The 25,292-nt window shown below is 39.9% G+C and overlaps 1 protein-coding gene across 2 annotated transcripts in view; it reads right to left on the bottom strand.

Moving 5' to 3' along the window:
• Window positions 1-12,579, bottom strand: part of LOC118924315 (cytochrome b-245 heavy chain) — a 32,310-nt gene extending 19,731 nt beyond the window's left edge. The window contains exons 1-5 of one of the 2 annotated variants that reach the window (XM_036908991.2): window positions 12,432-12,579; window positions 10,376-10,468; window positions 8,945-9,055; window positions 1,346-1,430; window positions 96-241 (exon numbers count right to left, since the gene is read on the bottom strand). In XM_036908991.2, coding sequence (XP_036764886.1) covers window positions 96-241; window positions 1,346-1,430; window positions 8,945-9,055; window positions 10,376-10,468; window positions 12,432-12,476 — 480 coding nt within the window. In that variant the 5' untranslated portion in view covers window positions 12,477-12,579. The remainder of the gene's footprint in view (window positions 1-95; window positions 242-1,345; window positions 1,431-8,944; window positions 9,056-10,375; window positions 10,469-12,431) is intronic. The other variant, XM_036908992.2, reaches the window with a different exon arrangement.
• Between the last annotated feature and the right edge of the window lie 12,713 nt (window positions 12,580-25,292).

Here is a 25,292-nt window from a genome sequence, read left to right as displayed (position 1 = left end):
GTTGTTCTGGCCAAGTACAGTTCTTCATTCACTGAAATCTAGTCCTCAGATTTAAGGGCCTAGAGAACATCTGAATGAGAAAATAAGATGCTTACCTTGATTTTTTTTCGAGCAAAATTGAGGTAACTTTCATTTTCATGATCTCCAAGTTCAGAGAGTGCTACTGAATAAGGATCAGAATTGTTGACTCGGGCATTCACACAGAACTCCACATTAAATAGATGTGCAATGGTGTGAATTGCTGAACAGGGCAGAGAAGAGAAACAAAGAAGATGAAGAGTGTGCAAATTTTATTGTAAGCTAGGTATCTACCTATAGCCACTGACTCTATGATAAGTTATAGGGACACACGGGGATTGCCCAGGACACTTATAAACAAGAACTAGGTCTCCCAGATTACAGAAGCAAGGTGATTCTAGTGTGTAAGCTTTCATTAACTGTGTGATCAAAGGTAAATCACTTAACTTCTTATGGTCTCAGTTTTTTATTTGTAAAATGATGGTATTGAACTACATGATCCCAAAGACCCAACCAGGTCCTAAGATCTTACAAAATAACCTTGGTCTCGGAGCATACTTAGATGTGCTCTCACTGGCTTTCTCTCCTGATATATTTGTGCTCAAACAAGAAGACTCTCAAGTAATGTATGCCTTTGGCTGTTATTCAACTGACTCTGACTTACTCTAGAGAGAGAGATGACAAAATTTCATTGAGCTGATATAAACTGATGGACATAAGAGTGAATATCTTTTAAAAAATTGCATTCTTTACTTAACAAGCACTTACGCAGTAGATCTTACTAGGTGTCAAGCACTGTTATAACTACTTTATAATTACTTAATCCTTATGTTGATCCAATGATGAAAGTACTATTAATATCATTTCATCTTACAGATGAGGAAACTGGGGCACTTAGCTGATAAGGGATATCTTAAGGGATTTTCAACGTATGGGCTGTGGCCACTGTACAGTTACTCTAAGAAATCCACAAATCTACATGTTCAACCAAGTATTTTTTAAAAAAATGAATGAATGAAAGCTCTCATGTATGGCTTAATAAACATTTTTGCTATTAAAAAGGGTAGAGAAGGGTGAGGACACTGGGATTTTAACAGAAAAGCCTAAGATATAAAAAAGTTTCAAGAACTGAAGGAAAAAATCCTAATATCAGATGGTAGAAGGAGCGGGGAATATTTTTTAACAGAACTCATTCAAAAAATACAACATATCAACCTAATCTAACTATAAATGCTGATCTTTTATTTTTAGAAAAAGGGTGAAAGAACAGAGGGAACTCTCTGGTTCCAAGTTTTCTTTGTAATCTTAAATTTCTTAATAAACTTACCACTGTGAAGTGCAATCATCCATGCCACCATTTTATGAAAGGTAAGGTTTCTGTCCAATTGTCTTCGAATTCTTGTTGAGCAGCACTTTGAGTTAAGGGGGAAACAATGAAATAGTAATTATTAGCAAGAAAGTTTCTTTGGGCCAGGCCTTAGATACATATAACCTCATTTAATTCTCACAACCACCCTCAAAACTGTATCATTCTACCCAGTTGATAGACAAGAAAACTGAGGCTTAGATAGATGTTGTCATCTTCCTAAGGTCAAACAGCCTGTGAGTGGCATAGCTGACTTGACCATTATGTTTTACATTCTCCTATCAGTGACATAAAAGTGTCTCCTGGGAATCCATTGCTTAATTGTATAAAATATGAATTTGCACAGAAAACATGTCTAACCACACCGTTTCTAGTTGAGATTAATTTATTCAGTAAATATAGGATATAGAAATTAAAAAAGGACAGGCCTGTCCTCAAAGACCTGACAGTATAATGGGGACACAGACAAGTGAACAGTTCTAGAACAAGTGAATAGTTTTAGAACAACATGCTTCTAAGACATACAGTATGGGAGGAGAAAATACTCTCCATCTGCCTGGGTTGACAGAGACAGCATCACAAGGGCAGACCATTAACCAAAAAATAATAGCAAAAATAACAACAGCTAATATTCACAAACAACTTGTGTGAGTAGCTATTGAAGTGTTGTACATGTACTGACTCACTTCACCCTTACATCAATCCCATCAGGGAGGTACTGTGATTATTACTACATAACACATGAGGAAAAAGGGCAGAGCGAGGTTACCTAGTCTTGGGTCACAGAGTTAGTAAGTGGCAGAGCTGGGATTTAAACCCAGGCTATTTGATGCCACAGGTATCAATATTCTGATATTTCAGACCTTATATGATTTCCTTGAGTTTAAAAACAGAATTTTTGTCAGTGTTTCAGTGTAACTGTCTTACCAACACATAAGATATGGGTTTGAATCTTGATTCAGGTCAATGACCAAAGTAGAAAAGAAAAACCTGGTTTATGGTTGAATCAAAGCTGTGTGCTCCTGACAACTGGTCAAATGCTTGTTCTGGCTGCTGTGCTCTCAAGTCTAAATAGATTGCCATAGAGAGACAGAGAACTTTTAAGGAAAGCAGAGTGAAATGCCAAGAAAATCTTAAGTATTATAAATACCTGGTTTTAAACATATTCAATTTAAATATAGGGATGTTTAATATTTGGCTTATTTTTAATAAAATGTTCTGATTTTATAGAAAAAATATACTTGCATGGAAAATTGTACTTACACTACTATCTTTCAGTTAGCTACATCTAGAGAGGGAAGGCTGCTTGGAGCAGAACAGCAGATTGCTGAAACTACAGAAACACTAGTAAGGAAGACACTGAGGAGTCCAGAAAAAGGAAAAAAGGAATTAGGCTTCACTGGGTCCCTTATGTGAGCCATTCAGTTTACCCATAATCGATCTCATTTAATGCAACGAGATAAGGATTACTGTCCTCATTTTACAGATAAGGAAACTAAAGCTGAATCTCACATTGGCTGGGATCCTAGTCTATTTGTCATTAAGGTCCATGCCCTTTCCCACCAAACCAAATGTAAAGATATATTCACTATTATTCTACCTATCTAAAAAAAATCCAAGACAAGAATTTAAGTGTAAGTACTGCATCTAGAAAGTGATCACAGGAAACAAGGTTGGGGTAAGGAAGACTGGGAAGGAAGGAAACCACTAAAGGGTGTGTTAGGGTGTCAGCCGCTCCTAGCAAAGCATATTATAGAGCTCTCTGATCAGGAACTCTGGGAGACTGTGCAGAATACACCCTAGAATTCTGTTTTATGTTCTTTATTCAAGGGGTTAAGTAGCTTGGGTGTCCAACAACTCCCATCCATCACTAGCTGAGGACCTGTTCCCAGGACATCAGTTCCCTAGCTTTTCAGGCTTGCCCCAGGGAGGGCTGAAACATAATTCTTAGGCAGAGACTGACTGGGGCTTGGAGAAGGCAGCTGCCCCATGCATTGAAACTGTCAGTGTGGAGGGAATATGCGTAGAACACCAACAGCATCAGCTACAACTAAGTGTCCACTGGTGGAGCTGAGCCGTGACTCAGTCTCTCAAAGCAAGTGTTTCCTGTTTGAAATCACTTATTTTATATTTCTGTTGGTGAAAATTGACTGTTCTTTTCTTATACAGCCTTGTCTTTTGTGTTCAAGTTCTACAGATTATTTTACTACTTTGTATTCTTTACAATTTAAAGGAAATATCTTTTTTGTGTTTCTCAACTGCTAGGTTTTTCTATAGTTTCTTAGAGTCCTTGTGGTAGGCAGAATTCTAAGATGATCCCCAATGACCTTATATACTCTCCTCCCTTTGAGTGTGGGTGGGACCTGAGCTGAGAATATGCTGGGATATCATGCCCATGATTTTGTTACATTCTATGGCAAAGGGACTTTGCAGAGGAAATTGATGTTCCAAACTGACTGTAAGACAGAGGTTATATGGGTGAGCCTGAACCCAAAAACATGAGCCCTTTAAATTTGGTTCTAAAAGAAAGAGGTGGAAAAGGTCAAAGTTTCAAGGTATGAGAAGCATTTGAGGCACTGTTACTGGGCTTGAAGACAGAGGAAGCCACATGGCAAGGAATACGGGGACATCTGAAATCTGACAGCTGCCCCTGGACGCCCGCCAGCAATGAGACAGGAACCTCAGTTCTCAAACAAGAATGAGCTTGGAGTTTTACCCAGAATGTCCATGAGAATTCAGCTCCAGTGACACCTTGATTTCAGCTTTATGATACCCTCAGTAGAGAACCCAATCACAGGATGCTGGACTTCTGACCTGCAGAACTGTGAGCTAATCAGTTGGGATTGTTTTGAGCCACTGAGTTTGTGGAAATTTGTTACACAGCAATAGATAATTACTACACTTTTTGCTGGAGTGATGGAATGCAAGGAGTCCTAAGAATCAGTGAACTGGAATTAGTAAAGTCAGAAAGCAGTACTGAATTACATTTCAAAGAATTGTGTGTTGGATTCCAGTCCTACCACCTAGCTATGTGACATTTAACAATATGCTCAGTTTCTAGCTTTCTCACCTATATAATTATTATAGCTCTTCTCTCATAGGGATGTTTCATAGATTCATTGAGAGGTGTTTAATAAATATTTGATGCTTTTTGTATCATTATTGAACTTTTCAGGTAGCATGGCTTGGCTCCCCAGTTATAAGGTAAGCATCCTGTATGCACAACAATATAGCATGCATATTTAAAAATCCTTTAATAATAATTTGGGTAAATGAATTACATTTTCACTGTCCTAGAACCTAAGATGATTATTCTAAACCTATAGAGACGTATTTGCCCGCATATGTATACTTGCCCCACTTTTCTTTTCTACTTCCTGACAAATTGTTTTGAAACTTTTGGAGGACGAAACACCAGCTCCTGCATGCTGAATCTGAAGAAAAGGAATGTGGTTTTGCTGTGGTCTCTACACTGTCTCCATAGTTCTACCTTTATCATCAGCAGCATGGATCATTAAAAATATGAAATAATAGATTTCAGTGCCCCTTATCAGCTTAAGCAACAGACTGAGAAAAATTAATTGAATGCCAGAACCATAGAGAGATGTGCTTGGGAAATATAAGGTCCATTCTGTAATAGTCTATTGGATATTTACAGGTAATTTTTTGTGAAGCCTATTAATATGAAACAATTGATTAAAAGGAAAAACAGAGACTATTAGACACTAATGGGCCAGTGGAATGGGTTCTACCATGGCACCAATCCCTAATTTTTCCTAACTACCCTCTGTGGTGTGGTCAGAATGGCAAAAAAAAAAAAAAAAAATCCAAAGAGAGGCTGCAAGTCATGCTTATACGGTGCTTCCAGATACAATAGCCTCACCATTTCCTGAAAAGGAGGCAAGAGCTGGTTGGTGGGGTGGGAAGAAAGGACTCTGCTGCCTGTAACTGCCCAGGGCTTTTTTGTTCCTCTCCATCACACAGACACCATTTTTATTCTTTTGAGTCATGTCTGAATTATTGCCAGCCACCTACTAATTACCCAAGCTGTCATCATGCCCCACAGCTTCCTCACTGAACTGCCTCTTTGCTTTTTGCCATTGACTTCTAAAGGGACATTTCTCTGTTACTGTTATCTAGAGCTTTGCCCAACGTCAGTAAGCTAACATTCAATTGCAAGGTTGAGTTTTGAATCATCTTAGCAAATTTCTACGCTCCCTTCAAACTGCAAGATAGAATTTTTTGTTAATTGAGGAATGAAACTGAGAAGTACATATTTAATGAGGTATGACATGAGTTTTTGTGATATTAGTGTCACAGAAACTTAAAAGTTCTATTTTATGTACACCTGGTGTCACCACACATGCCATGAATGAATCTGAATTAGATATTTATATGCAATTTGGGAGAAATAGCGAGAGCAAGCCTTGAATCTACAAAACTCAGGTGAAGAAGCTGACAGTAATACCCCAACCTGGTGGCAGCAGACTGTGTGAGGAAGAAGAACCCCACTGTATTTGTATAGCACTGAAATTTTGCAATTACATGTTTATTATCTATCTCCTCCATAAAACTCTAAGCTCCTTGAGCTCATGGCCTATCTATGTCTTACTCTTTATTCACTATGTGTCCCCAGTGCTTAGCACATAGCTGGCACTCAACAAATATTTGTTGACTGGCAACTCAAGTCAATTAATATACTTTCAGAATGTCATATTCATTCTTACATTTGCCTTACCTCACCTACTTTTCAGCTGAAAAAACAAAAACAAAAAAGAAACGATGAGACAGGAAGTCCAAGAGACTGGCCCTAGACTACTGAGATAGAGCCATGTTGAGGTCTTCTGACTCCCAGACCATATAAGGTTACAGATAAGAGCTCATTATCTCACTTTCATGTTTCTTTCTGATCTTAAGACTAGGACTTCCAACCAGTTAGAACGTAGTTTCTGCATGGCCAGTTGGGTTAGTAAGACTTCTTTGAGGACTTCAGTATGCTGAGCCCCATTCTTCCCCATTTCTCTTAAGAAAGCAAGCTGAGAATCCTTAACCCCTACCTTTCCTGGGGTGGACCAACCCTGGGGCTTTATTTCTCCAGGTAACCAGAAGGATTATACATAAAGCAAAGTCTAAATTATGAAGATTACTAGAAACTGAAAGGAAGTTCTGTGACTGTTCAGTTTGTGTAAAATCCTTGAAGTTACAACATCCCTGCCATTTCTAGCCTAGGTTATTCAGCATGCTCAAACATTCATATACATGATGGACTTTCTGCAAGAAGACAGTTTTGAGATCAGGTGGCACTTAGGAAAGTGAATGGGCTCTGGGTGCACAATGACCTGGGTTTGAATCTCAACACTTCAATTTAATTTCATCCCCACTAACTGGCTTGATAGGCGGATTTCATGAGGTGAGGTCTTTGAAGACTCAGTAAGTGGCAGCTATTATAACTTCCAATATTAGTCACAGCATGCTCACTCATTTTAATCCCAATCAAAAAAGAAGTTTCATTTACTAAATTCACATTTCAGGTTTGGAAACTGGAAGGAGCAACATGCCCTGTCTAAAACAATGTTGCTTGCTGCTAATTTAAAAAATATATATTCTTTGACATACAGATTCCTCTGGCTACAGGTCTGAGCTTCTTGGCAATTTGAAGGGCAGCCTCATTTCATCCCTGTCTTTAAAGACCCTCACAAGAACATTTCCTCCTGGGCCACAGGAAGCCTAAAATCAGCTATTACAACATGTGCCGCTCATGGGGCTTGGCAGCTCGAAGACAGTGCAATCTGGGCCTGTGGGGTAACAAGGATTTCTTAATGGGTCATCCTAGTGAAATGGTGAAAACACTGCCTGTTTCTCAGGGTTTACTTCCTCTAAATAGAAAGTATTCAAACAGGTGATAGGGGGAGAATAAAAATTAACCACGTCTCCTTAAAAACGAAAAGCTACAGTATATAAGCTTCATTTAGCAAATATTCATTGGGCACCTACAATATACCAGATGTTGTACTTTGCAGGTGGTTCAACAGTAAAACTTTCAAATGGAATTTTCCCTCTGTGGTTTCTTAAATTGAGAAGATTATTTGGAAATCCTCGTAATCAATGTCAACTGTTAACTGTAGCCTCTAATCCTTATTAGCAAGTTGAGTGTTGTACAGTTCTTAAAGAAAATAAATTCTCTGTCAGATCAATGTGAATTTACTCAGACTAGAAAAAACAAGGCAGAGTTCAAGGCAAGTTCTACTTGTTATTGACAGCTTAGATCGCTTTCCTTCCCCCAAATATTCTGTGACTGCCAAGTTAAGTATCAACTCCTCTGTTATACATGTAAGGTCCCAGTTTACGAGCAAAGCTCCAGTTCTCCCTCCAGCCTTACCTCAGACATCTTCCCTTTACTGTCCCTACATTCCTATCAAAGTAGATTGCTTAATGCTCTCCTCTACAAATGACCCCTACTTAATAGGTATTTTTTTTTAAAGCTAGCTATTATAAAACACATTTTATTAAAAGGAAAAACAGAGGCTACTAGTCACAATGAGGCAGTAGAATGGGTCCCACCAGGCTATCAATCCCTAACTTTTCCCAGCTACCCTCTTTGGTGAGGTCAGGAATGGCAAGCCAATTCAGAGAAAAACCAGAAGCCATGCTTGTATGTGGCTTTCAAGAATACGATATCCCCACCATTTCCTGTGCTTTTGCCCATGCCATCTTCTCCATGTAGAATGTCATTCTCTCTTATTTATATCTTCTAGAGACTTATTTTATTCTTGTATGTCCATATCCGATGTACCTTCTCTAAGAAGCCTTTCTCCACCCCCTACCCCTCCTTATATAATTTTCCCCTCCTTTGACTCCTTGTAGCTGCTTATTTGTAATGTTGCATGGGACCCATTATATTTTGTTTTGTACCATTTTGTTTGAGTATATGTGTAGTTTGTTGTTTCTTATATTTTTATATTAATATCAATAAGAAATTCATATTCCTTTTATATGTTACATCATTTTTGTTCTTTTAACATAGTACTTTTAGGGGTTCACTAAATTGCTGAAGTGAGGGTTAAAGGAGCCCTGGGAATTTGGAAGCTCTGAACCCCTCAATTCCATGGACCCAGAACCTCATAGTCACATTCATTATAGTGTGACTCATTGGTCATTGATTTCATCTGCTTGGGATGTTATCCACAAAAGAGATTATCTCTGATTGAAAATTTTCAGAAAACATGTCACTGTAGGATTAATTCCCAAATTTCATGTCAGCCTCATAAAGTCCTGTTTATATCCACATACATATATATTGTGTTACGTATGTCTGTGTGTGCATGTGTGTGTGCATACACAAGTGCTTTATTACTATTGTTGATGTATAGGTTGATTGGTTGTGGGTTTTTAAAAATGTCTGTTCCAGTTTAAATGGTTGTCCCAGGATGCTCCATCAACAAATAATATGGAAATAAACTAGAGAATCAGGCATGGCTTGGCTCATGAATTGATTTACTTTTCCTAAGAAAGGTCATTTAGCTTTTGAGGAACTCAAACTTTGTAAACTTTTGCTCTTACCGCACTGGAACCCCTGAGGAAGGAGAGCAGATTTCTACAGACTGGCAGCAGAATCAGCATGCAGTTGAAATTCAGACAGGCTGCAGGGGCTCTAGCCAATGGCAGCGCTGCCTGGAAGAAACAGGATAAGAAGCAGAGTGAGTTCTGTGAGCACAGAACACCGCCCCCCACCGCCCGGCTTCTCCAGAGTTGCCAGCATGAGGCCCATACACCAGACACATCACGTTATCTGGAAAGGAAGGTCCTTCAGAGCCAATAGTTTACCTTTGGGGTTTGCTGCGATCCTCTGTTTTAATCTGGCCCTTCCCCCTACTGCAATATTTTATTATGAAAACATTCAAACATAAAGAGAATTTGAATAATTTCACAATAAATACCTGTTTACCTATCTCCCAAATTCCACCTTTTCCATTTTGCTATGCCTGCTTTATCACATATCTATCCATCTATCCAACCATCTACCCATCCCTCTATCCATCCATCAACACATCTTATTTTCGTACATTTCAAAGTTGCAGACATCATTTCATTTCCCCCCAAATATTTAAGCACACGTATCATTAACTAGAGCTCATTATAGAAACTGGGCCTTTTTAAAGATTTTCTTAGCATTTAAACTGACTTCGACAGCAACTTAAGTTGGCATGGTATAATGCTTTGGCATTATAATTATTTTTTGTAATACCTGAAGAAGTTGTATATTTTGGATGCAGAAAGCAAAGGGAAATCATCCTTCTCAGCATCAACCTGAATAAGTTATAATAACTACAATAATGTAGTATAATTATATATACATATGAATTGTAATTCATATTACAATTAGTATTAAGTAAGGAATCATGGTTTCAGTATGCTGTAAAAAATGATATCCTCTGGGGGCAGCTGTAATCGTAATTGTTTTCATCTGTGAGGAAGAGCCACGCAGTTCAAGGAAACCAGGAATGCTAACAGACCCAAGTTAAGTCAGCTGGTTACAATGAATGTGAACCTGGGGCAAGTTCCTCAAAGGCTCCATATGTAAGGGGAGGCTCATTTCCTGAAGATCATTTCACAACGTGTCACTAGGAGCAGGGCCCTCTGCATACAAAAGGGGTAGGAATCAGATGATTTAGAGAATATGGAAAGTCCCACTTGTTCCACCTGTGTCACCCCTGGGTGGATCTCTCCAACCTGGCCTTCCATTACAGAGTCAGTTATTAGATTTCTCCTTTTAAACTAAACTGGCACAGTAGTTCTTGGGAGGGAAGGGACGCCGCTGTGACGGTCTGCCACACTTTTGTTTGTCCCACTCTGGAAGGCCTAAAGACTCTTGCCTAGGGGGTTGCAATGGAGGGAGTGAGGCTGATAATGCTGTATGGGTTGGTCACAACAAGAATCTCTGATTAGAAATGTAAGCCAGCCAATACTGCATGAGATAGAACTTAAACTTACCCCAAGAAGTCTTCGTGTGTAATAGAATCGAGGCTCTAGATAAACCTTATAGTAGTAGACAAAGAGGAAGATGTTTATCCCCAACCATACCAGCTGCACAAACAGAAAAAATTGCGTCAAGTTTTCACATTTCAACAGGTAGATTTCACACAAGATTGGAGTCAGACCAGGATCAGGTCTTCCCCAAGTCCAGCCTTCAGCAAAGTTGGTTACAAAGCTGGGTGTAACCAGCTTAGAGCCAGCTCTTCCCCTCTTCCCTACAACAGTGTCTCTACACTTTGTAATTAACCTTCCATCCTGTGTTGTTCCCCGGGTTTGTTTTACTATTTGGCCAGTATGCCAAATTATTATCAGACTATCTCCACTCCTTTCTTTCTCCTCCTCTTTTCTTCTTAATCTTAGATAGGTACATGATAGCAGGTGACTCTTAAAAAGAGAAGGGAAAGGAATATGCTACTATACTGTCCTCACACCAGCAGGGCATTGTGTTCTACTTTCCCATGTGCCAATCACCTCTCTCCACCACACAGTATCCCACTCCAGTTACTGGAGGTCTTACCAGCCAAAAGAGCAAGGCTTTAATTCTATTTGGTAAGTTTTGCTTTTGATGGAGGGGATATAGAGCATGAATGAGGAGATGCGGGAGCGTGGGATATTTTTTTAAAAAGAGACTCCTCTAGACTGTGAATGCTCATTTCTTCCCAAGCACTGACTGCATCAAACAGTGACAATGCCCAGTCCTCTGTCTTCTGCTCTATAGTGATCTTAACTGTGCTTTAAAGCCAGTAAATGTCCATAGATGCTTGACAATAGTCTCTCTTTATAAAGAAGAAGGTACTAAAACAACTTCTCCATTTCTTATCCTCATCATTCTTATTCTTGCTTTCTAAGCTGTATCTTCACTTTCGAGTATATGAGTGTATCATTTAGAAGGAGGTCATTTCCTAGGGAATTTCTTGGTAGGAGCCTAAAGTATAATTTGAACTTGTTTTCTAGAGGAGTAATCTGTTCTCAAAATGGTGATAAGAAATCAAGTTAACAGCTCCGAGCTCTCAGAAGAATTCTATATTGCATTAAGATGTTGGTTTAGCATTTCTTTTAGTGACAAAATATTTGTTGTTTTCATTTTATTTGTGCCACAAATTTCTCTCTACTTCTACAATTCAGACTCAATATTTACTTCATGATAAATTCTTTCAAAAGGTCCATTCATAAATGATTTTTTTAACATCTGTATAATACTTTCATTGGCTATTTGGAAAGGCTATTATAAGTCACATTCTATCTTCCCAATTGTCCATGACTGCTTTGCTGAGATCACCATCTTCATTGTTAATCTTTGTTATGCTAAAAACTAAAGAAATTAACATGTCTATGTGAAAATTAGCCTTATCTTTACTTACAAAAATTGTTTCTCAAGGTAGATTATATGGCTTTATATATGTAATATACATCATATATACACTATATATGAGTCTAGAGAGCTTATTTCAATTTCCTTCCCTTGAATTTTTATAAGTCTCATAAATAACTCCTCTACCTGAGAGAAAAGAAGATACATTTTAAAAAATGAAAGATGAGACCTTCAATTACTTTTGGTATAATTACTGAAATAAAGGCCAATTTCCCTTACATGAACCAATCCTGTACATGTTATTTGGAAAATGGTATAAAATTTCAATTGCCCATTTTTAAGAGGTATATAAACACATGAAACATAGAGAAATTTGCCTCTGAGTAAACATTAATAAACTCAGATTCAGGGATTATTAGCATGAAACGTCTCCTACTTCCTCTGCGAAATGCTGGCTAATTTAGTACTCCTGAAAACTCGAGAAATAAACTAGGTGAAGTGAGCCTCCAGATATATTCTTTCCATTAATAAGTTTGGAAGAATGGATTCAGTCTTCTTATAGGATGATGTATGTTACATAGTACTTCAGTTTCAAAGTAACTTCTCAAACAAACAAATACCAAAAGTCTTTGCTCTATTTTAGTTCTCAAGAGGACCCAGACAAGTCAGAGAATTTATAATTTCTCTCTCATTGGTACTTACAGTGACAAAGATGGAGAGCCCCTCATTCACAGCCCAGTTCCCCATGGTGGCAGAGGTTCAGTGCCTTGCGACTGCTTTTCTTTTCTGCTATGCTTCTTCTTCCCATGAGGAAATGAAAACAGCAACCTTGGGGCAATCTGTTTCCTTTTCTATTATATGAAATTAGCTAATCATTGGTCAACTGAAAAGCTTGTTTCCATAACAAATTTAAATCTCTAAACCATAAAAAAAAACTTCAGAAAAAGGGTTCGTAATGATCCAATCACAACTCAACATAGTGGGAAATGAAACCAGTTTCTACAACTGAGAGACAAATAGTGCAATTCATGGATGTATCTTACACAGTTAATTAACTTTTTGACTAATCAGTTATCAAGTAGCTATTTTAGAGTCACCTGACTAGCCATGACTTCATGCTGGGTAAAAAAATATTAAATAGGCATGAAACCTTTTGATAGGCTTGAGCAGCATTTACTCTTCTCTCTTGTTGAGAAAAATAGTAACAATAGTGATGATTGCTATTTATAGGATGTTTACATGCTATAAATTCTCTAAGATGTGTTTCTACATACGCATATGTGTATATATAGGTTGACACATGTGTATACACACATACACACATATATATATTCAGTATATAAATTTGTTTGAGTCTAACAATACAACCCCTATAAAGTAGGTCCTCTTACTATGATTACTTTTACAGATGAGGAAACTGAGACCCAGAGCAGTTTGACAAAGATCATATAATTAGGAAATACTGGAGTTAGGATTTGAAGCCCAAGCAGTTTGGCTATTGTAAGTCCAGAGAGAGGAAATCCCAGGGCAAAATACTCTAAAAACAGAAAACAGTCAAAAGGAGAAATAAAGTTTAAAACCCATTTATTGCTCAGAAACTGCAGTCCAGGGCCGTCTTTCTCTTCTGCTCTGGAAGAAGCCATCAAGCAAGCCAGCCCCTCCCCTTAACCTCTCAGGTTCAGACACTCCCTCGGTTGCCCAGGTAATTACCCACTGACATGGAGAGAACTTCTCTCCACCCCTGAGGATATGCAAATGCACCAAAGCCAGGCGAGATGTTATGGAAATGCTACAATTTTGCCCACAGGCCACCCCTCCAGAAATCTTCCCTTATAATCTACTCGTTCCCCTTCTTCTGCAGTGGTCCTTGGGTGAGAAAACTGGAGCATTGTGTCCAGACTAATGACATAACAATAGCAACAGCAATAAAACCATGACAATCCTCAAGCCAGAGGATTCAGCTAGTTCAAAGTCTTATGCAGATTAAGTCCATAGCTCGTCCATTCCATAGGCAGGCAGTAGCTGATGGTTCAGAGCAATTATCACGCGGCAGCTGTAGTCAGGGGGCGCATTGAAGACACAAGGACTGTAGGAGAAACTAACCTTAAGGGCGATAAGATACATGTTTTAATGACACCAGCATAGGCAAATCTTGTCCATCAGGTAGGATACATGCAAGAGAGTGGTCTTGTGATGGAACAGTGGCAGGAATGGGGTCTCGTCCTGGTCTAGTATACCAGACTTTCACCCCCCTCCCTGTGGGAGTTACAGATGCATCAATATATAGGGCTACGGGAGGTACATGCACTGGCCATAAAGATAAAACAAAACTTCCCTGCAAGATGCTCTTACCTCCTGGACGTTTTGTGTATGCTACCATGACCTTTGGGGGCCATTCAGCTATTATTCCAGTAATATACAGGAGGCCAGCTTTCAGGCCTTTCCCCCAAGGTGCCAGAATAGCCAGACATAGCCGGTCCATGTGTCAAAATGTCCAGGGCCACATCCATTTTATTCCTAATTGCTGTACCCATCCTTGCAACGCATGTCTAATAAAGTGGGTGCCTTGATCGCTCTCAAACACTGGCGACCAGCCATAGGCTGCAAAGAGACTCTCTAGGGCCCTCTTGGTGGTTTGCTGATCTGCACAACATGCAGGGCACTCCTTCCAGGCTTGGCTGACTTCTTCAAAGGTCAATGGCAAGCCCCACTGACAGGCCCACATTGTCTTTTGCCTCACATGCAACAAATACTGATGTAGCCATTGGGCCACATCAAGGGCAGGCTTTCTTTCTAGCCAGGGCACCTGGGCCAATGTGTCTGCTTCATCATTCCTGGGGATGCGAAAGGCAAGTGGCCAGTCACATGATATATGGTAGGTGTCTGTGCCACGCCATTCCGTGGTCTTTGGGTCCAGTCTCACACCCACCCCACGATGGGATAGGTGGTTATTACCTTGGTGGTAGTTGTTCCGGCAATGGGCTCCGTAACCAGCAAGGTGTGGTACACAGCAGCCAGTTGCTTCTCTATCATGGTGACCCAGACCTCTGCTCCTTTCCATAGTTGTGGCCAGGCTCCGGCTGGCAGCAGGAGCAGTAGCAGTGGCAGAAGCAGTAGCCTTAGGCTGGGGCCACGGGCCGGGGTCAGTGCTGCTAGCAGAGGTGGTGGTGCCTCCACGACCACATAAGTGTAAACACACGTCCCTCAGCACAAGTGCTACTTCTCCCCATCATTTCAAGAGGTGGCCCTCCCACAGCTATACTTTTAACCATGATACCAGGAAAAAAACCCAGCCTGATTGTGCCAACTCCATCCAAAATCACTCTAAATATAACTACAGGAAATTAAAATAAAATAACTACACCAAAATTTTTGGATTCCCAGGCAAATATGACATCCTGGAGGCTAAGTATGTAAACAGAGTCAGAACAAAGGTATATCAGATGTGGTAGATGACAAAAGCCAGATTTAGCACTTTTTTCCTGACCACTACTCAGACGTCAGGACACAAAAGAGACAGAAGTGTAGGATGGTAACCCCACTAAGAGACTGAAGTTGACTAATTGCGTAAGGGTAGCTGTATAATAGCTATAGTTAACGGAGAGGTAAAAGAAGAAATTAGAGAAGGAAAAGACAATGAGAGAAGAAAAAAGAGGACAGACATGAGCTCTTTTGGTTGCTGTCTATGAACCACTTGAGGCAGCCTACAGAATTATGACCATTAGTAAACTAATATTATTTTTCACTTTTAATTACTCAAGGAAAAGTACTCAATTGTGGTCTTCTCCATTGCTCTTGGATCATGTGTAACCCACATAAAGGCAGTCCATTTCATGGTACCATTCCACACAGAGATGAATTCAAAGAAACGTAGTTAGACAATCAAAATATGTGCCAGTTATTTGCCATTTGCTCTGAAATCTGTTCCCCACCCTCTCCTTGCTCTGCTGTGTTTCAGAGAGAATTGTATTTGCCAGGCTCCTTGGCATTCTGGCTTCTGGTATGTTCAGCTAAACTGGAAGGTGAGGAGAAGGAAAGAAGGACAGAGTGTTTCTTCCCCCAGATTCCTGCTTCAAGTGGCATCTCAAAATTGGCTGCATTTCTACTGAGGCTCCAGATCCCACCAGTCAGCCTCTCCCTCTGTGGCATGAGCTCCTGCTGGCGCTGTCACTGTAAACTCCAGCTTCTGCCAAATGGCCCTGGCTTCTGGACTTGAGTTATACCACCACCTCCCAGTTTGCCTCCAACCCCAAGGAAGTAGTAACCATTTCCTGTAGTTGTTCATCTTTATGTTGCCTCTGCACCCATGTTAGGATTCTCCACTTGCCCATCACCCATATAATAAATTCCTGGTATGAAATTCCCTCTGTTGAAATACGGAGGTTTCTGTTTTTCTGCCTGGACTTTGCCAGATACAGAAAGTAATTCAGATCTGTACCCATTTTCTCATGTAATTAAATAAGTGAAGCATATATGCCTACTGAGGAATTAAGATACCTTAAAAATCTGCTCTTTCCTATCTCAGCCACTCTCACCCTCCTCCACATGGGTGACTGCTGCTCTGTCCAGCTCTTTGAAACTGACCAAAGTTTTCTCCTCTCTACTTCTCCCCACCTTTCTTTTTCCAAGCCTACTATCTAAATCCTCATGTCTCTCCCACATTTTTTCATATACCTCCTGATGTCTGTGCTCTGCTGGGGAAGCAATGGGAAGGGGACCATGAGTAGTCATATACTAGGAAATAATGTTGCTTGTTTCCCATAAACCTATTTCTTGAACATCTTCCACATACCTTCCCCTTCCTCCACTATTTGAAAATTCAAAAATGAAAGAATATTTTCTGTGGCCAACCATTTCCTCCTATTGCTTTTTCTCTCTTTTATAAAAGTAATCACAAGGCTGTGAGTAGAAATTTTTTGAGAACCTCAATCAGTTTCACAGCTAGAGGAAAGGAGATGGGTTGTAATGAAGAGTAAAATATTTCTGTTATGGAAAGTAACTTCCCTTTTGAGAACACTGCTCAAGTAAACTGTAATATGCACTGCCCTGGGAAAGACTGGCAGAGAGTGTGATAAAGGAGCAACAGGTGTGGGCTGACTGGTATTGACTGGACATGGAGAATGAAGGAAATGGAGCCTTTATACGTTGCTCAGTTATCTTCTCTCAGGCACTTTGACTTCCATTGTTTCCTAAATTGTCGGTGTCAAGCTAGACTGTAGGGCAATATAAGGAAGTACTCACCCCTCCCAGGAGGCAGTTAACTGACCAACACCCTTTTCCATTCCTTTTATCTCTGCTGATCATGCTGTTCTTTCCAGAACTGCAATGCTTCCACTATATGGCTGCCTGGTCCCACTTTCCTTGCCTAAAGATGACCAATGAGAGGATTTCATTCCCCTGGACACAGTGATTGTCCCAGGGGTGGGCATTTGACCCAAATAAAGCCAGTTAGAGTTATTTAATGAGGAGAGAGTTATTAGGTACTCTGGAGGAGAGAGGATGAAGCTTTTCTGTCTTTGTGAATGATGTATGTCTGCTGCTGCCACAGACCATCTCCACTACCCTGTGCAAGGAAGCTACATTAGAATTATGCCAACACAAACAAAATCAGACCAGTAGCTGGCAAAGGATGGAGAGGTTTGGAAACAAATATGCCGACAATTTTTGAGTACTCATCAGGTCCGATCTGACTGGACACTTGGACATCTCAGTGATTCATGCATATTGGGTTTCATGGAAAGAAAACTCTGAGATGCAGATTTGTGTTCATCCACCTGAGATGGTGATTAGTTTTATTAGAGAGTGCCCTTGGAGATAAACACCTGTGGAAAGGAAGGAAAGGTAAGAAAGCTGGAGTGGGAAGAAAGCAAACTTGAATTATCATGTGGTCACAATAAAGCACAGCAATCCTGTGGGGAGATGTGTTGGTAAAACTGTAATATTTCCAGAATCTCTCACCTGGCTTTAGTGCATCTGCATATCAACAGGCGTACCTAAGGGATGGAGACTGTTGTTCATCTCCTTATCAGTGGGTAATTACCTGGGTGACTGAGAGCTTATCTGAACCTTAGAGGTTGGGGGGAGGACTCGCTTGCTTCTGCAGGAGTGGGAGAGAGAAGGCCCGGACAACAGTTTGTAAGCAATAAAAGGGTTTTAAACTTTATTTCTCCCTTTGACTGATTTTGGTTTTAGACGTATTTTGCCCCAGGATTTCCTCTTCCCGGAGTTACAAGATGTGAAGCTGGAATGACTCTGAATGGACAAGACAGGTCCCTTCACTGAGACACTCCCTGTAGGTACTGACAGCAGGGAGTAAGTCCTTCATTTTTTTATAATTGAAGTATAGTTGATATAAAATATATTAGTTTCAGGAATACAACACAATGATTTGACGGTTTATATACATTATGAAATGCTCATCGTAAGTGTGGCTACCATTTGTCACCATACAAAGCTATTTCAATATTATCAACTATATTTCCTATGCTGTATGTTCACCCCCGTAACTTATTTATTTTATAATTGGAAGTTCATACTTCTTTGACCCCGTCACCTATTTCACCCATCCCCTTACCACCTTCCCCTATGACAATCACCACTTTGTTCTCTGTATTTATGTGTCTGTTTCTGTTTCATTTGTTCATTTTATTTTTTTAGATTTCACATATAAGTAAAATCTTATGGTAGTTGTTTTTCTCTGTCTGGCTTATTTCACTTTCCCTCTAGATCCATCCATGTTGTGGCAAATGGCAAGATTTCATTCATTTTTATGGCTAAATAGTATTTCATTGTATATATATTCACCACATCTTTATTCATTCATCTATTGATGGACACTTAGATTGCTTCCATATCTTGACAATTGTAAATAATGCTGAAATAAACATAGGGGTGCATATATTGATTGGAATTAGTGTTTTTATTTTCTTCAGGTAAATACCCAGAAGTAGAAATCCTGGGTCATATGATATTTCCAATTTTATTTTTTTGAGGAAATGCCATACTGTTTTATATAGTGACTATACGGTGTACATTTCCACCAGCAGTGCACAAGGCTTCCCTTTTCTCCACATATTCACCAACACTTATTATCTCTTGTATTTTTAATACTAGCCATTCTGACTGGTGTGAGGTGATATCTCACTGTGGTTTTGATTTGCATTTCCCTGATTATTAGTGATGTGGAGCATCTTTTCATGTGCCTGTTGGCCATCTGTATGTCTGCTTTGGAAAAATGTTCAGGTCATCTGTCCATTTTTAACTCAGATTATGTCTTTTGGTGATAAGTTGTAGGAGTTCTTTATATACTTTGAATATTAGCCCATTATTAGATATATCATTTATAAATCACTTCTCCCATTCCAGAGCATAACTTTTCATTTTGTTGTTGGTTTCCTTTGCTGTGCAGAAGTTTTTTAGTTTGATAAAGTCCCACTTGTTTAGTTTTGCTTTTGTTTCCCTTGCCTGGGGAATCATATACAGGAAAAAATTACTAATGCTAATGTTCAAGAACTTACTGCCTTTGTTTACTTCTAGGAGTTTTATAGATAAGAGATGAGAGCCCCAGGGAAACAAAGTAGCTTGCCTAGAGTCACATGACTACTTGATGCCAGATCTGAGATTTGAATCTGAGCGGTCTGGTGTATCGCTCCTTATATGAGACACCAGAACCATTTTTTAAAGTTAGGGCTTCACTGTAAATAACAAAATCATTTCATGAGCATCAGCTCAAGTCCCCTGGCTTGAAATCTGCTCTCCTGCTCATTTGCAGTGCTTAATAACACTTTACTACAGGACTGAGCAGAACAGTCCTTGATTTCCAGTCTCCTTCTGACAGCCTAGATGTCACTTACAGGCTCCTCCAGTAACCACATGTGTGCAGAACCAGCTCAACCAAAGAAGCTTGAAGAAGTTTGTTGAGCAACAAGTGTTAGGTCCCTACAACCAGTTTCTGCATATTTCACCTGGATCTGAAGGAGGAAAGCTCTGTCTCTGTGTCTTCCCCACCACTTTCCATGTCCCAGGATGTATCCCTGAGAGTCCCACCTTGGACTTCTGAGAAGTCCCACCTTCGCAGTTAGCAAATGCTTATCCTTGTGGAGCTATTAACCAGTAACTTAAGAATCATTCAGGTGAGAGATTCAAGTGGCAATTCTAGGGATGCCAGCATTCCTCCATGATAGGATCTCTCCATGAGAAAAGCCATATGTACTTCCCATGACACTGAAGTCTAGCTCCTTTGATACCTCCAGCAAATAATGTTTGGCATAACAAAACTAAATTATAAGGTCTGACTTCTTGCAAGTAAGAAACTGAAGCTGTTTCATGTAAACACAAGTAGTCACATGCAAAAATCTGCTGGCATAGATAACCACAGTATAATTATCAAAATTAGGAAACACAACAGAGATACAACATTATTATTTAATCTAAAGTTCATATTCAGAGTTTCCCCACTATCTTAACTCTGTTCTTTTTGATCTGGTCCAGGATCCAATCTAAGATCATGCATGGAATCCATTTGTCATGTATCTTTGGTGTCCTTTAATCTGGACCAGATCCTCAGTCTTTGTTTTCTTTCATGACAGTGGCAAGTTTGAAGACTATAGGCTAGTTATTTTGTAGGATGTCTCTTGTTTGACGTGTGTCTGATATTTGTTCATGACTAGATTCAGGTTATGTATTTTTGGCAGGAATGTCCTAGAAGTGATGTGTGTCCTCAGTGCATCGTACCAGGAGGCACATGATGTTGGTTTGTCATATTACTTGTGATGACGTTGCTCTTAGGAAATACACACAGAAGTGTTTAAGAGTAAATCTAGGCAACTTATTCTCAAATGGCTCAGAAAAAAATAATATAGAAGAGAATGATAGTGTAAATGTGATAAAATGTTAATAGTTGATAAAACTAGGTCAAAAGCACAGATAAAGCTATGTCAAAAACATACTGGGTTTCTTCATACTATCTTCTGCATACTTGAAATTATTTTAAAACAAAAAGGTTTTTAAAATCTGACATATTAGGAGCTGTCTTCAGTATGTACAGACTGCTGTGGCAGCTAGGGCCACAGTATGTTTTGGGGAGATCCTGCTCTTCTGTCAGAGAAGACACTTTGATGGGCTTTTGATCATTCAAAAGCACTGCCTGGTCAGGTGTTAGAAGCTGAGTTAGGGAAGAGTTAAACTGTTCCGCACAGTAAAATGAAAGGTTGACATCCTTGGGTGGAGAAACTTAACAGTGATAGCTGAATGGAGGATCACACTGAAGATTATGAAAGAGAACATCATGGTGGATAGAAATGATTCTTACAGGGATGGGAAATGGGCCCCAGAACAGGGCAGAATGTCTGGGCCAACAGACGATATGGCTAGTGAGAGGCTTTCCTGTTTATAGTGATTATCTTGGAAAACAGGGACACACAATAATGACTGCTGGTTTTCCCTTTCTTATATTATAATTCCTATGTGTTGTTTGTATGTCTTCACTAAAGCTGCTTAACCAGCACAACACAACATCAGCGTTGAACTCATGGTCATCTTGGAGGTTAAGGCAGAAGCTAGCCATGGGGTGAAGCTGACTATAGGGGGTTGAGGCAGCAAAGAGAAGTAATGATGAGAAGTGACTCCCAGGAATAACAGGAGACAACCAGGAAGATATCAACATCTGAAAGTCCCCGGAAATATTTGTAAAAAGAAACTGGACTCCTAGGCATTCTCTGGGGTTTGAATTGTAGTCATTGGGATAAAGGGAAGAAGACTGCCGAGTCCTGGAGACCTTGATTATATAGGAAAGCAGAGTTCATTTGCCATTTAGGCAATCACATACAGTAAAAGGTAAAAAAATATATATATTTCCATGGTGTATTCAAGTCCAAAGGAGAGGGTTGGTATGTCCACCTTTTACAGTAACAATCATTAGAATAACTTCTGATTTAGCAAGTAAAATCATCCATGCAGATGAAGTAGATTAAGAATGAGAATTTTCCTATGTGTGTACTTTCAAACTTTGCTAATTTAGGGACCATGTGTAAAAAAAACTAAAGCAGACAGTGAATATTTATTTTAGTGCAGTTAATAGAGACTATTAATTTATGGTAATTTGTGAGATTTACTGAACTGCTTTCTTGAGACTGAGATTGCAGTAATTAAAGAAGTCTAAGGAACTCCAAGAGTTCACGTGACTCATAAGGCTTTATTTTCTCACTGATGTGAGAAGACATCTGCACATACTGAACTTGAAACTACAGGCTAAAAATGTGCACATTGCTGTCAGTTCAAGGAAGTGAAGATATTCAGACCCAACTCAGACTTTCATATAATTCAGAGACCACACATTTCCCTTTCTGAACTTCCCTGGGCTCAGTGGATTAACAGTTTTGAAGAAAGGCAAACTTTTTGGTGGAAATGAAACCACATTTTAAAAAAAGATCTGATGACTATGAATGACATTTAAAATTTCTTCAGTTGCCTTTGAAATTTAAATATCTATAATAGTCATCCATTTATAATTGGAGAACCACCAGTTTTGTCAGTGTAATTCAGACTTAAAAGTACTGATTGGGCTTAAAAATAAAACATGCTCATCAACAATGGCAAAGTGTCTATGGAAATATCGTATACATATGACTATAGATGTCAAAACTCTCATAAAGTATCCAGCAATATGGCCCAATGATGAGCAATGCTAGGGTCTCAGGTGATGGTATAACATTGCTGCCATGAATGAAATAGCTGAAATCAAGGCACCATGAGCAATACAAGCCCAGAGTCAAAAAGAAGTACTCTCTGGCTGTATGCACTCTACGTTTCCCCAGGATAGTTTAGTCTGTTAAATAACCAGCATAGCAGGCATTGTTTCTGAGTACTCCAACTTCTTTCTCCCCTGCCGCCTCCCAGTACAGAGAATGGAAAAACAAGTACCAGCTCTCCCAAACTTCCCAAAATTCCTTGCAAGTAGTCTTTAAAAAAATTTTTTTTTCAAGGAGGGTAGAGGATACAGCATTACTGGGATAAAGCATTATTGAAAAAATAATAATAATAAATTAAGTGAGAAATGATGTTAGCAAAAATGGTGGTATTAAGGACTGAATTATATTCCTCCGAAGTTCATATGTTGCAGCCTTAACCCTCGATGTGACAATGTTAGGAGACAGGCCTTTAGAGGGGTAATTAAAGTTAAGTGAGGTCATAAGGGTGGGGCCCTAATCTAATAGGATGGGTGTCCTTATAAGAAGAGGAAGAGACACAGAGAATTCTGTTTCTCAGCACGTACACAGAGAAGAGGCCATGTGAGGATGCAGCAAGGAGGCAGCCATCTACAAACCAGGAAGACAGGCTTCACCAGAAATCAACCCAGGATGACACCTTGATCTCAGACTTTGAGCCTCAATAACTCTGAAAAAGTAAATTTCACTTATTTAAGCCACCCAGCCTGTGGTATTTTGTTATGGCAGCCTAAGAAGATTAATCCAGGGAAGTAAGGAAATCCAAGGGACTGTCCATCCCCAGAATTGTTAGGCAGAAAGACACAAATGAGTGGGATGGAAAGGAGAAAGGGCCCCCCAAAGATGACTCATGGAGTTGATCAAATAGAACCAGAAAGCCAGAAATGACTCAGAGTTAATCAGATGAAGCCACAGGGTCCAAGAGTGACTCAGGAAATGTCCAGGGTACCCCCAGATAAGAAACATCAGAAGCACGGGCACAGCACAGGCCCTGTCCTCATTTCACCAATCAGAACAAGCCTAGGGAAATGAAAGATGTCAATCAAAGACCTCTCTGCCCTGCCAAAACCACATAAAAGAAGCGCCAGAATGAGCATCCATGCCTGCCTGTCTCATCTTAGTCAAGCCCACTCTGACTCTCTGCAGAGTGTATTCAAACTTACTTTGCTTTCTTGACTTTGGTCTCTTATCTCACTGCATCTGACTTCCCTGCTACACCGAGCCGAGTCCTTTCCTTCCTAACATAATCATTGAAAAACTGGGAAAAAACTGTCAGGATAAACTTTATCAGAACAGTGGAAGATAATGAAATGTTTACAACAACCAATGAATGCTTAACTAAATAAGAGAAAGACCACTAAAACTCAATGGGAGAGCTTTGTGGCATTTTAACTTAGCCTTGTCCAATTCCTCTCCCCTGTGTGACAGTGATCTTGAAGACAGCAGCCTTCATTCCTGGTGTTTTTTACACAGCAGTATAACTCCTTTCGGGTTCCTGGACCCGATTCCAATGCATATGTGTGGGGGAGGGGGTCTTCCTGATGCTGGGGTTCTTGTTCACGAAGCCGAAGAATGAGCTTCACAAACACTCAAGGTAGGAGAGCAAGTTACAGGCTTTTATTTAGACATAAAGTTAAAGGACAGAGCTCAGGCCAGGAGGGGACAAGAGAGTTTGTAGTGGTGCATTGTCTAGCGGTTTTATAGGCAGTTGAGGATTTTCGAGAACATGAAAAAAACCGTAGGGCTGTGGACTTATTAAGTGGTCCCAGAATATTTAGAATTAACTTAACACAAGCAACTTCCTCTGATGATTTCTCTCTGAGATACCAGCATCTTGGTCTGTGGGCACATGAAACAAGGCCACCTGCTCAGCCCCCAAGGTGGGCTGAGGTATTGTTTGCTAAAGAGTAAGTTAAGAATTTCTAACATCTTAACTTCTTGGGTATTAAAATGCAATCTTATCTTTAAGGTGGAATCCTTCTTGCCTTTTACTGTGTTGCTTATGCCTGGGCTTACTTGCTAAATTAGTTTGCCCAGTTTGCAAAATCACTTCATCAGATCTGAAGGAGGAAAGACAGCACATAGGCCTGGGCCTTTTAGCATGCTAAGGTGAATCTTACACATGGTTATAAATGATTAGCATAATAAAAACATGTGCTACTCTTCTTTATCTGGGGAATATTAACTGATCTCACTGAAGAATGACTCTAAAGCTGAATGTTTAACACAGAGTTTTAGTAGGGGGTTTCCCTGCATGTAGTTACATTGCTCTGACTGCAAATATCCTGCTTTGCTTTTTCCAGAGGTCCTGACTCTGCTCTGACTACACCCACAGTCCCTGTCTCATTCCCACACACACCAAGCAATTCTTGAACACCAGCAGGGTGTCCGAGAACTCAATTCAATTCTGATGCTGTCTGCCCAGAGACAGCAGCAGATTCCCCAGGTGAAGGGCTCCGTCCTATAAGACCACCCTCCACCCCCCACTCCAGATGTCAGTCACAAGCCGTGTGCTTTTAACCAATGGGATACATATTGGAGGTTCCCATGAACTCCCCTTTAGGTTAGATAAATTTGCTAGAACGGCTCACAGAACTCAGGAAAACACTTACGTTTACCAGCTTAATAAAGGATATAAGTTAACAGCCAGATGAAGAGAGACATAGGGCAAGGTCCCAAATAAAGGAGCTTCTATCCTTGTTGGAGCTCGGTGGCATGTGGGAGCATTCCAGTTCCCCAAGCATGGAAGCTCTGTCCAACACAGAAGCAGGATGCAAAAGGGAGATACGGTATTCTCAAGGGTTGTTGTGAGGACTTCATTGCATAGTCATGATTAACT

The sequence above is a fragment of the Manis pentadactyla genome, chromosome X, assembly GCF_030020395.1.
Source record: "Manis pentadactyla isolate mManPen7 chromosome X, mManPen7.hap1, whole genome shotgun sequence".
Taxonomy (NCBI): domain Eukaryota; kingdom Metazoa; phylum Chordata; class Mammalia; order Pholidota; family Manidae; genus Manis; species Manis pentadactyla.
The sequence above is the reverse complement of the archived record's forward strand: the minus strand, read 5'-3'. Positions and strand labels throughout refer to the sequence as shown.